The 11,382-nt window shown below is 55.4% G+C and overlaps 1 protein-coding gene across 8 annotated transcripts in view; it reads left to right on the top strand.

Annotated features, from left to right (window-relative positions):
• Nucleotides 1–134: 134 nt before the first annotated feature.
• SMPD4 (sphingomyelin phosphodiesterase 4) overlaps nucleotides 135–11,382 on the top strand; it is a 20,827-nt gene continuing 9,579 nt past the window's right edge. For 3 of the 8 annotated variants that reach the window (XM_082354608.1, XM_082354610.1, XM_082354607.1), the window contains exons 1-9: nucleotides 135–511; nucleotides 3,469–3,552; nucleotides 5,209–5,295; nucleotides 6,588–6,730; nucleotides 6,862–6,937; nucleotides 7,473–7,581; nucleotides 7,685–7,737; nucleotides 8,206–8,357; nucleotides 10,126–10,258. In XM_082354608.1, the coding sequence (XP_082210734.1) occupies nucleotides 260–511; nucleotides 3,469–3,552; nucleotides 5,209–5,295; nucleotides 6,588–6,730; nucleotides 6,862–6,937; nucleotides 7,473–7,581; nucleotides 7,685–7,737; nucleotides 8,206–8,357; nucleotides 10,126–10,258 (1,089 nt within the window). In that variant the 5' untranslated portion in view covers nucleotides 135–259. Of the gene's footprint in view, nucleotides 512–685; nucleotides 849–1,231; nucleotides 1,523–3,468; nucleotides 3,553–5,208; nucleotides 5,296–6,587; nucleotides 6,731–6,861; nucleotides 6,938–7,472; nucleotides 7,582–7,684; nucleotides 7,738–8,205; nucleotides 8,358–10,125; nucleotides 10,259–11,382 lie in introns of those variants that run through there. The other 5 variants (XM_082354611.1, XM_082354609.1, XM_082354612.1 and 2 more) reach the window with 5 other exon arrangements.

Raw genomic sequence — 11,382 nt, 5'->3', positions numbered from 1 at the left:
TGTGGGCGCTCAATAAATGCCCTTCGGGCCCAGAGCGTAACTGTTCCGCGCCGACTCCGCGGTAGGGGGCGCGCTTCGAGGCGCTAACGCACCGATACGTCTTCGCGCACGCGCGCTCCTTGCGGAGAATTTCTCCGCTGCGCACACGCGTTCTGAGGCGGGCCTTCGCTTTGCGCACGCGCCTTTTACTGTGTCAGCCAGAGGAGGTGGCGGCGCATTTCCTGCCAGGCCGGGGGAATGTGACGCCACGCGCAGCTTGATGACGACATTTCGGCGCCGGCTCGCCGAATGGCGGTCTCGGTCCTTGAAGCGGGAGACGCTGTGGTTCTTTCAGGTTAATGGTGGGAATCGCGCGCGGTCCGGCCTCGCATCCCGGCGGCCACCCCGAACTTCCGCCGAAACCAGCTCTGTTCCCACGCGAGCCCCGGGCCTCGGGCCGGGCCTGCAGGGCGCCGAGGGCCGGGCTGCGCCCTCCCGTCGCCTTCCCGCGCACCTCGCACGCCCCACCCCGGTGGGCCACCGGTTAACGTTCGCTGCGCGCGGTGGAGGAGAGAGAGTCTGGGGCTCAGCGAGCGGTGTGGGGGGAGCGGGGTGGGTCTTGGCCCCGGCCCGACCCGACCCTTCCTCGCCTCCCCCGATGTGGGCCGGCTTTGCGGAGCCTCAGTATACGCGTCTGTGACACTGGGACCCCGGTGCTCCCTTCACGGGGCAGTAGTGAGCGGCAGGCGGGAGCACGCCCCGTTCGCAGCGCGGCCAGAGGGAGGCCCTGGCGAGATTGGCGTTGACGGGGCTGCGGCTAACGGGAGGGACCCCGAAAGCGGATTGGAAGCCGCTCCTGAAGGCAGCGGGTGTGGAGGTGGCGGGATGAAGCGGAGGCTGGGCGCACAGCGCAGGCGGCGCGGCGGGGAGAACCGGGGCGGGGAGACGCTGCCCTCTCCCCGAAACACCCTGCTTGGGCGCCTCGGGCTCATTCCTTCAGCCGCTACCTCTGCAAACTTGTTCTGAGCAAGGAGCAGCATTTACTTCATCAGCTCTAAAGCTCTGCCCTTAGCAAACAGTTCAGGGTTTTATGCCGCTTTGATCGTTTTGAAGTAGTGCAGTGTTCCCTGGACCACTTGGTTCAGGACTGAAGCGTTTTATTTAAGTCATCCTTAAAACTGAAACCCATAGCTAGTTTAATTAGGAGTTGAACAGTCTCAGTGTTACTGAACTCAGACTACGCTCCTCCCAGCTCAAAAGCCAATTCTCCAGAGACAAATGTTGGTACAAAGGAAAGGTTGCTTTACTCAGAAGGCCAGCAACCGGGGAGAAGGTGGACTGGTGTCCCAGAACGCACTCCGAAGATTCTGCTCAGCCGTGACAGTTTTTAAAGGGAAGAAGGAGAAAGAATCTCAGAATCGAGGCAGAAGGTCAAGCTCTGCGTCATTTTCCATTGGGTGCGGACTGGCTGACTCCTCATGAGCTTTCTTCAGATGTTATCTTGCCTGCATGATCTGCCGGATTGCACAGGGAGAAGCTGGGGGTAGAGAGCTAGTCATTCTTTAACTACTTAATTTTTCATTCCTACTTCTTTTAATCTAGGGAAAGAATCAACAGGTTAAGCAAGGTATTGTGTGCATTCAGCAGAGCCTATGTCAGGAGTTAGGTTAAGTGTTGCCTGGTGACCTCATTTCTGTAAGGTTTGAGGCAAACAGAAATGGGCAAACAGGCACGGGGCAAAGGAGCTGCTTACAGATCCCCACTGTCTGACGTCATTCCATTTCTGTGGGATTAGGGGCGAAGGCTCATCTTCTGTAACTTCTTCATGCTGACATAGGGCGCTGTATTCTTAGAGTGGAAGATGTCGACATGAGTCTGTGGCATCTCTTTGCTGACAATTTTAGTTGCCTGCTTACTAAAAATTGGGCAGAGCAAGCTACAATTATTTCGATGCCCACAAAGATATAGATTATTATGAGCAATAACGTTAATCTCATTGTCTTGAGGCCAGTTTTTGGAATCGTGCTAGCCATAGATGGAGCAGCTTATGTCATGGCTGCTGTCTGGTCATCATGCATTTGGCTTTTTCCCTCTGGTGGCAGTTATAGTATCTGTAAAACAACTCAGGAGTGTGCATCGGACACTGAACAATTCTGTGACTCTCTTGTCCTAATCGTTAGCTGCTTGAGCCTGCTCTTTTGTGACTCAGGGAGACCTGGGAAACTTCAGCTTTTCTACAAACAAGAGGCAGAGGACATGGAGGGGCCTTTGTACAGGGGTGGGGAGTGTGCAGGTTTCTGCTCGGTTTCATGGGAAGGTGTTCATAATGCCCAGTAGCAGAGATACATGTCTCCTGTCAACCCCTCAGCTGCCCACACAGCCTCTCCATCCACATATACTGCCAGTTGCCGCATCAGCACCGTTCCTCAGGCCATGGGCAGAGCTGTGCCAGGAAAGCCATCAGCAGCCCATCAGTGGGACTTGCATGCTCCCTCTCTGCTCAGTCCGAGTCTGGATATTTTCAGTTTCTGATTGGGGGCACAGAGAGGTAGGATTCTGGAGAGCTACTCCTGATTTTCTGGTGGCCGTTCACAGGCTCCATTGGCAAAGCTGGCTCGTCCCCTCCCTTCCTTCTCAGAGAGCACAAGTAAGACAGAGGAGATGTGTTCACCTGTCTCTATGAGAGAGTAGTGAGGAGGTCTGTGGGTTTGAGTCTTGGCTCTGCCATTCCCCAGCTGGCTGAGGGCAAGTGATTTTTCTCTCTGCCTCCATTTCCTTATCTGTACTGACCTCGTAGGGTTGTTATGAGGATGTATTTTCTATTCTTCTTAACAAACTTTGCAGCTTAAAGCTGCATCTGTTGGTTATCTCATGGTTATGTGTCAGAAACGCAGGCTTAGCTGGGTTCTCTGCTTAGGGTCTCTCAAAGCTGAGATCGACGTGTTGGCCAGCTTTGCTCTTATCTGGAGGCTCTTGGGAAGAATCTGCTTTCAAGCTTATTCAGGTTGCTGGCAGGATCCAGCTCTTTGCAGTGGTAGAACTAAGGTCCCCATTTCGTTGCTGGCTATGAGTCAGGACTGCCCTGTATCTTACGGTTCTCACAGTTGAGACTTTAATTGTATCTGCAAAACCCCTTCACAGCAGCACCTAGAAGAGTGTTTGAATGACCAGAGACAGGAATCTTGGATGGCTGTCTTTAGAATCCTGCCTGCCTGCCACCGAGGATTAAATGAGAAATGTATGGAGAACCCTCAGAACCAGGCCTGGCATGTGGCAAGTGCCACACAAGCTTAACCAACTGTTCCCAAGGGTTCCCCGCCACAGACCTGGCTCTGGGGCTGGACCCTGTGGATGGCAGGCACATAAGCAGCATTTCTGTAAAGCGTGGGCCTTGGCAGTGCAGTGGTGCTGAGCTGTGCAGATATTCTCCTGGCCTTGTGTGTCTTGTTGTGTGGCAGAGGTTGAGGTTTTGTCTTTGTCTCTCCGCAGTGGTCCTCTAAGACGGCCGGTCTGGACCCTGCCCGGGAGGCTGCCATGGCATTCCCCCACCTGCAGCAGCCCAGCTTCCTGCTGGTAAGTGTCAGCTGCCCGCCCGTGTGCCAGGGTGATGGTCGCTCTGCAGCGGAGGGACTTGAGGGTTTTGCCACCGACTTGAAGAACTGTCCGGTGATGATGTTTTGGGGGGATGTGCTGGAAATGACACTGGACTCGAGTGAGAACCCTCAGGCTCAACTCTGCCCTCTGTTGGTGCAGGACCTTGGGTTTACGCAGCTGCTGAGCCCTGGTTTTCTCATCTACAAGAGGAGTTGATTGAAATGCCATTTCCTCAGTCTCCTGGGCTGTGGGGAGGAGCAAGGGAGAAGAATGTACACCCACATTTTCACGTCTTGTAAATCCTTACACGAAAGCGAGGTGTTTTAATGACCGTAACTGTCACTGGTGAAAAACGGAAGGAGGCTGCTGTGCTGGAGCACTAGGCCTGCACTTTTTATAAACCTGTATTTGGAAGGATGTTTTTCTGCGGTGCCCCTCTAGAGCCAGCAGATCCGACCCAGGCCTGCACAGCCGGGTGTCTGCCTCTGACCGAGACACTGTGGACCCCATCCTCGTGTGGAGGTGGCCAGGGCCTTGGATACCCTGGGCAAAGCCCTTGTGGTTAGAAACCTGGCCTTTCCTCCTGATGTTCATCCATGTGCACAGGGCCTTCTTCCCTTTGTGGTCAGGATAGACGAGAGCTTTCCCTCGCCCCTTATCTGGGGTACGTTTCCTTACTTCTTGTCCTGAATGTTTTCTGGCTTCTCTGTCACCGGAGTGTTGGCATTTGGCTGAAGCTGTCTGTGGTTTTTGGTCTGCTGCATCTCTGAAGGTAACAGATAAAGGACGTCTTGGGTCAGAGGGCCAGTGACAACAAACAGTAGCTCACAATCACAGGGCTGTAAATGGTGGGTGGTTAGCCCCGGGGGAAACTTCCCATTCACGTGCACACACTCGGTGAGTGCTCTGATCTGTGTGGGGTCCCCCCTGGCTGCGGGGCTGACCCAGGAGCCAGCCCCCTGCTTGTGGATTGGATGCGGGTAGATTTTGTTCTCATGATGTGCAGCTCTCTGAGGTAACTGGGGTGCCTGACAGAGGGAGCTGGGAGCCAGCCTGGAAAGTCCTGGCCTAGAGAGCACGGGATCCTGGCCTCGCCTAGGGGTGTCCTGTAGGCCCTGGACACACGCACGACCTGATTTGTGAGGTGCTGGGCAGTCAGGCCAGTGGTGTGTCTCTGACTCCTGCCCGTCACTTGTATTACTGTTTATTTGTTTTTAAAGATTTATTTATCATTTATTTATTTATTTTTGGCTGTGTCGGGTCTTAGTTGCGGGGTGCAGGATCTTCGTTGAGGCATGCGGGATCTTTTGTTGCAGTGTGCGGGCTTCTCTCTAATTGTGGCTTGCAGGTTTTCTCTTCTCTAGTTGTGACGCACAGGCTCCAGGGTGCGTGGGCTCTCTAGTTGAGGCGCACGAGCTCAGTAGTTGTGGCGCGCCGGCTTAGTTGCCCTGCAGCATGTGGGATCTTAGTTCCCTGACCAGGGATCGAACCCGTGTCCCCTTCATTGTACGGCAGATTCTTTACCACTGGACCATCAGGGAAGTCCCTGGATTTCTGTTTTGACTCGCACCAGAATATCAGCAAAAGCTGCAAAGCAAATGTGCTCGCTTTATTTTGGTTTCTTGTGTCTCCTAGGCTAGCCTGAAAGCCGACTCTATAAATAAACCCTTTGCACAGCGGTGTCAAGACTTGGTTAAAGTCATCGAGGACTTTCCAGCAAAGGTACAGTTCTGCAGCGTCTCTTGGGGGCGTGTCTCACACACTCCTGGAAAAGCGTTCTCGCAGTCCCTGCCTCCCACCTCTGAGCGCTGCCCTGCGGAGGCCTGACCCCGTATTGCGACTCTCACGTTTGTGACACGTGTAAACATGTGACCACGACATCGTAGACCGGGCTTTCTCAGCCGTGGGCCTTCTGTCCCACATGGGACACTTAGCAGTGTCTGGAGGCATTTTTAGTTGTCACATGGGGTGGTGCTTCCGGCACCAAGTGGGTGGAGGCCAGGCGTGCTGGCATCCGTCTCCCAGGGCACAGCACAGCCTCCAGGACGAAGACGCGTCCACCCCCAAATGTCAGCAGTGGCAAGGTTGAGCCTTGCTGTAAGTACTGAAAATATATGTTTACGCCACACCCCGAATTGGCACAGAGTAAGTGCGGGTCAGTCCAGGAGGCCCGCCTGGACCAGGACTTGCCACCAGATGACAGGAAGGTCTTGCCCTGAGGAAGAACGGACGGTTCCACCCTTTTTAATAAAGCTCTCTTCGGGTCAGAAGTTTCTGTCATTTTTATTTTTTATTTATTTATTTAATATATTGATTGATTTATTGGCTGCGTTGGGTCTTCATTGCTGCGCGTGGGCTTTCTCTAGTTGCGGCGAGCGGGGGCTACTCTTCCTTTTGGTGCGCAGGCTTCTCATTGCGGTGGCTTCTCTTGTTGCGGAGCACAGGCTCTAGGTGCGTGGGCTTCACTAGTTGTGGCTCGCGGGCTCTAGAACGCAGGCTCAGTAGTTGTGGCGCATGGGCTTAGTTGCTTCGCGGCATGTAGGATCTTCCCGGACCAGGGCTCGAACCTGTGTCCCCTGCATTGGCAGGCGGATTCTTAACCACTGAGCCACCAGGGACATCACGACTGTGGGGTCTTATCCTCCTCTTTCCCTACCCGACCCTTCTGCTTGCTCCCTGCGGTAGTGGGGGGTGAGGGTGGGTAGAGGCCTGGAAGCAAGTGGCAAGAATCACCCAGAGCATTTTGAACCTTGTGGATCTGGAAATTTGAACTGCACCCCCCCCCCGCCCCCAGAATTTTTAAATAAACCTTTTAATCATACGCTGGCTTATGTAATGGGGTCAGACATGAGGCAGCCACGCAAGCACAAAAAAAGGATCCACAGCTGCTCCTGTGGGCGCCGCTGGTCCTGCTGGTCTCCGGGCCAGGGAGTGACGTCCTTGGCCCAGGGCCAGCAAGGGAGGCAGGCAGTGGTCCCCAAGAGCTTGCCCAGAATCTCCCTGCACTGTTGCAGGAGCTGCATGCCATCTTCCCGTGGCTGGTTGAGAGCATTTTTGGCAGCTTGGACGGCGTCCTGGCTGGGTGGAACCTCCGCTGCTTGCAGGGTCGCGTGAGCCCTGTGGAGTACAGCATCGCCATGGAATTCCTAGACCCCGGGTAGGTTGGTCTCTTACCCCAGAGGGACTGGACTTTTTCTCACAGTGATCTCGTTTGCAGTCACTGTTAAGGAACAGTCAAAGCGAGACGGTTCATGGTTCAATTGCCCTGTTTTTGTTGTTCGTGTTCAGGGGCCCAATGATGAAGTTGGTTTATAAACTTCAAGCTGAAGACTATAAATTTGACTTTCCTGTCTCTTACTTGCCTGTAAGTAAGCTGTGGTGGTGAGAGCCAGGCTTGGGGCCGGGTGCCCTGCGCAGTGGCTGCAGTGCTGGTGGGTGGGCAGGGGCCTGCAGGGCTGTGACAGTGGCCAGAATGTCATGGTATCTGTTCAGGGCCCAAGAGCCATCACAGATTGGAACTTCAGTGGTTATTTTTTTTTTTCAAAGGTCATCTGAACTCTGCCAGTGGGAGGGCCTGGTTGGCTCCTGGCTGAGTGGCAGGGCCACGTGACTGGTAGCTTTGTCTTTCTGAGATTCCAGTCCTGTTGGGGCGAATTAAGGGGTGGCTCACTCATGGGTATGAGAAACAAAGCAGACAGGATCCATCGAGTGCCTGGCTGGGTCAGAGATGCACACAGCTGCAGCCCCACTGTGGTGGGTCTGTATGAGGACGAAGGGACAGAGTCTGCGTGAAGCTTTTTTGCGCAAGCACCGCGCAGAGGACAGCACTGTTCCCCAGGGGGGTCTGTGTGCTGGGCTCCTCGGCAGCCTTCCCAAGGGCCACCTCTGTCTGTCCACAGGGCCCCGTGAAGGCGTCCATCCAGGAGCGCGTGCTCCCCGACAGCCCTCTGTACCACAACAAGGTCCAGCTCCCCTCAACCGGGGGCCTTGGCCTGCACCTGGCCCTCAGTATCCTTTGTCGGCCCCGCAGTGGGGGAGGCTGGATGGCCAACACAGAGCTGGGTGGGGGGGCCTGACAACCCTGCTGTTTGCCCCCTGACATGGCCCTCAGATCCATTCGAGTATTACATGTTCTTCTTTGCTTTGAGCCTCATCACTCAAAAGGTACAGAAGGGGTACCTCTGAGCCGGGTTTGCTTTACTGAAGCCCCCGTGCAGGGAGGGGCTGAGGCCCAGGGCTTGTGTCCACACAAAGCAGGGCTGGGCCAGCCGTCGGCCTGCCTTCCTCCATTTCTCCTCCCTTTACTACCTCCTTTCCCCAGGTTCCCCTCCCGCCGGCCTTTGCCCCTCAGGCCACCCTCACTTAGTGAGGATGACAGGCTGGGGGCAGGCTTTATGGGCCATGTGGGGTGGGCTGGTGCCCTGAGTGGTGGTCAGGGAGGCTTCCTGTAGGAGGTGGCTACTGGTGTGGGCAGGGTGGGGGGATGGGGGGTGCGTGGGCTGGGCAGGACTGAGGGGTCTAGTCAGGCCCTTTGTGGTGGGGGCTTTTCTTCTGGCACCGCCCTGTGATTGCTGGGTCAGCAGCCTGGGGTGGTGCCCATAGCCATGCGCTCACAGGAGTTTTGCTTTCCAGCCGCCCCCTGGGGCCCTCCACGTCCGCACTTCAGACTGCGCCTACTTCATCCTGGTGGACAGGTACCTGGCATGGTTCCTGCCCACAGAAGGCAGCGTGCTCCCCCCTCTCTCTTCCAGCCCGGGGGGGCCCAGCCCCTCACCGGCTCCCAGGTGAGTGGCTGAGATGGCCTGAGCCCACCACTAGGTAAGGCCTGGCCCTTCCTGGTTGGAGGGCATTGCTCACGGGGACAGTGGTGCCACTCCTTGTCTGGAGCACTCGCTTTTTTTTAGGCCTGAGATTCTGCAGCCCCAGCTGAGCACAGGCTGGAGGGCGGGGTGAGGGGGACGTTTCTGAAGCGGGCAGGTTCTGTGGCCGTGTGGACGGGGCCTGGCTCTGGTATGGGAACGGGCCGTGTTCTGCTTGTGGCCGCCCTCTCCACACGTGGCACCCAAGTCCCATGCCCAGCGGTGAGCATGGTGGTGAGGGACTCAAAGCCGAGAGCTGATTGGCAGCGCTGAGCGAATGGTTCTGGAGAGGAGGGGCTTGTGGGCAGCGCTGAGCTGTGGCCAAGTGAGACTAGCAGGGACCTGTAGACTCGGGGACCAGGCCTTTGCTGAGCCGGGGCCTGTGGTAAAGAGCCGCTGGCACGGGCAGAGCAGGAAGGAAGCGTGAGTCTGGCCTGTCCGGGGGTGAGGAGCCTGTGCTCCTCTGGCCCTTGCCTCACTAGCCCCCGCTCCTTCCCTGGAGGCTGCAGCTCTTTCCTGCAGGTGCTGTTCCCCCACATCTGCTGGCACGTGCTGTGTCGTTACCCCAAACTCACCCCAAACTCGTGTGGACATAAGCTCCCAAGGAAAGGGGATGGCGAGGAGGAGTGTGGGGGAGGGGCTGCACAGGTGTTGCTGACGCTAGGCGGCCTGGGGGGCAGGGGCCAGGGATCTGGGCTTGGGGGAGAACCCAGGTGTGGCCTGGATTCATACCCCTTCAAAGGCAGACTTCAGCTGCCAGGCAGTTTTCTGGGCTGGATTTGATTTGTTTTCACAAAATAATTTCAGATTTTACATGTTGCTACATGTAACAAAGAACTTTCACAGGCCCTTCATCCCTGTTGATTTCCGAGTTGTTTTATTCTGTTTAATCTGTGTGCATTTTTCCCTGGGCCATTTGAGTAAGTTATAGACACGATGCCCTTACCTCTTAACGTTTCAGAGTGTGTTTTCTGAAAGTGTGTGCATCTCCGTAACCGCGGCCATTCCGTTCAAATCAGGAGGCAGTGTTGCTGCCAGGCCACCATCTCCTCCCCAGACCCCACTTGGGTTTCACCAGCTGCCCCACTTGTGGCTGTCATGCAGCTGGGTTCCGTGCAGGGTCATTTCCCGCACGTGCTGTCTCTGTTGTCCAGAAGGTCCCACAGCCTTTCCTGACCTTGACAGCTGTTGTGTGCACAGTGGGTCCTCGGGTGTTTCCCATGATTAGGCCCAGGTTGGGCATCGTTGGCAGGGGCATCGCAGCGGCTGCCGTGGTGCCCGTGAGCCCGCTTGCTGGGCTGAGGGTGATGCCAGGTTTTCCTCCTGTAAAGTTAACGAAGGTCTTTGGGCCTCAATTAGTGAACGGGGGACTTAATGGGAAGATCCACCGAGCTCCCGCTCTTGTCGGCAGTGTCGGCATCCCTCATGGTCTTCAGCCAGATCCATTGTGAATAGGGTGGTTGGCAAACGACGCTTTTCTGATCTCACCCGTCCTGCATTTATCAGTGGGCGGATGTGGATGGAAAATTCATTCTTCTGTTTGTTTATTCACACATAGCAACGTGGACTTGAGGGTCGTTGGACGCTTCCACAGGTTGTACTTGTCGCTGCTGTCCTGGGTTTGAGGCCCAGATTGCCCTGGTCACACCCGTGGGAGCCTGCTGACTGAGATCTGCTTCTGTGTCTCCCTCAGGACGCCAGCCGTGCCTTTTGCGTCCTACGGCCTGCACCACACCAGCCTCCTGAAGCGACACATCTCTCATCAGACGTCTGTGAATGCAGACCCCGCCTCCCACGAGATCTGGAGGTCAGAGACGCTGCTCCAGGTGAGAGCCTGGGTGCCTTCTCTGCTTCTGTTTCAGATAAACTGCTCATCACCGCCCACCCCAGGGTGCAAGGGCCTAAAGACTGCCCCTTGGTCTGGGGGTGGCTGTCAATTGTTAGTGTCTCTGCTGTGACGTTTAACACAGATGAGAAAGAATTTGCCCACCTGTCTCACCTCTGTGTCACTGGCACTGTTTTCACCCCTGGACCCCCTGTCCACAGAGCCCTATTTTATTGTGGTGACACGATGGCTGCCCAGCCTTTCAGTTTCCAGTGGCTTGGGTCACCCTCTCTGACCACTGCCGTGGTTTGGGAGGGGTAGATAGTAAGCCCTGCTGCAGCAGCGTGTTTAGGGCACTGAATGGGGGGGGCCTCCCCTTGGTCAGCAGGACGCCGTCCCCTCCATGCCAGGGGGCCCCAGTGGGGACGGCAGGCCTGTGTGTGACCTTGTGCGGCTCCAGCAGACCCCAGGCCTGTCTCTTCAGCGCCACCTTGGAGATATTCTGCTGTTCTGGTGCTGGATTCTGGGGCTGAGTGGGTCACCACAAGCATGGCTTGTTGAGAGCCTGGAGTATGGATGAGATGGGGTTCTGATTTTATTTGGGAACCGAGGTAAAATACACATAATGTAAAATCTAAGTCTTAACCATTTTAAAGCATATAGTTGAGTAGCGTTAAGTACGTTTATCTTGTTGTAATGGGTTTCCAGAACCTTCCTATCCTGTAAGACTGAAAGTCTGTACCTGTCAAACAGCAGCTCCTCAGTCCCCCTCCCACCAGCTCCCACACCCACCACCCTGCTTTGTTTCTGTGAATCTGACTCTTCTCGCTGCCTCTGTCAGTGGAATCACACAGTATTTTTCTTTTTAATGACTCACTGGCTTCACTCAGCATAGTGTCTTCAAGGCTCATCCACATTGTAGTATGTGTCAGAATTTCCTTCCTTTTTTAAAGCTGAGTAAAATTCTGCTGTGTGTGTGTAACCATGTTTTGTTTATCTGTCCATCTGATGGACATTTGGGCTGCTTCCACCTCTTGGCTGTGGTGAACATGAGTGTGCAGTTCTCTCTTTAAGACCCTGCTTTCCGTCCTCTTGATTATCTGTTCTGAAGTGGGATTACTGGGC

Source organism: Balaenoptera borealis, assembly GCF_965194805.1.
Source record: "Balaenoptera borealis genome assembly, chromosome: 14".
Taxonomy (NCBI): Eukaryota; Metazoa; Chordata; class Mammalia; order Artiodactyla; family Balaenopteridae; genus Balaenoptera; species Balaenoptera borealis.
Note: the sequence above shows the minus strand (reverse complement) of the source record. Positions and strands in the feature narration are given on the sequence as shown.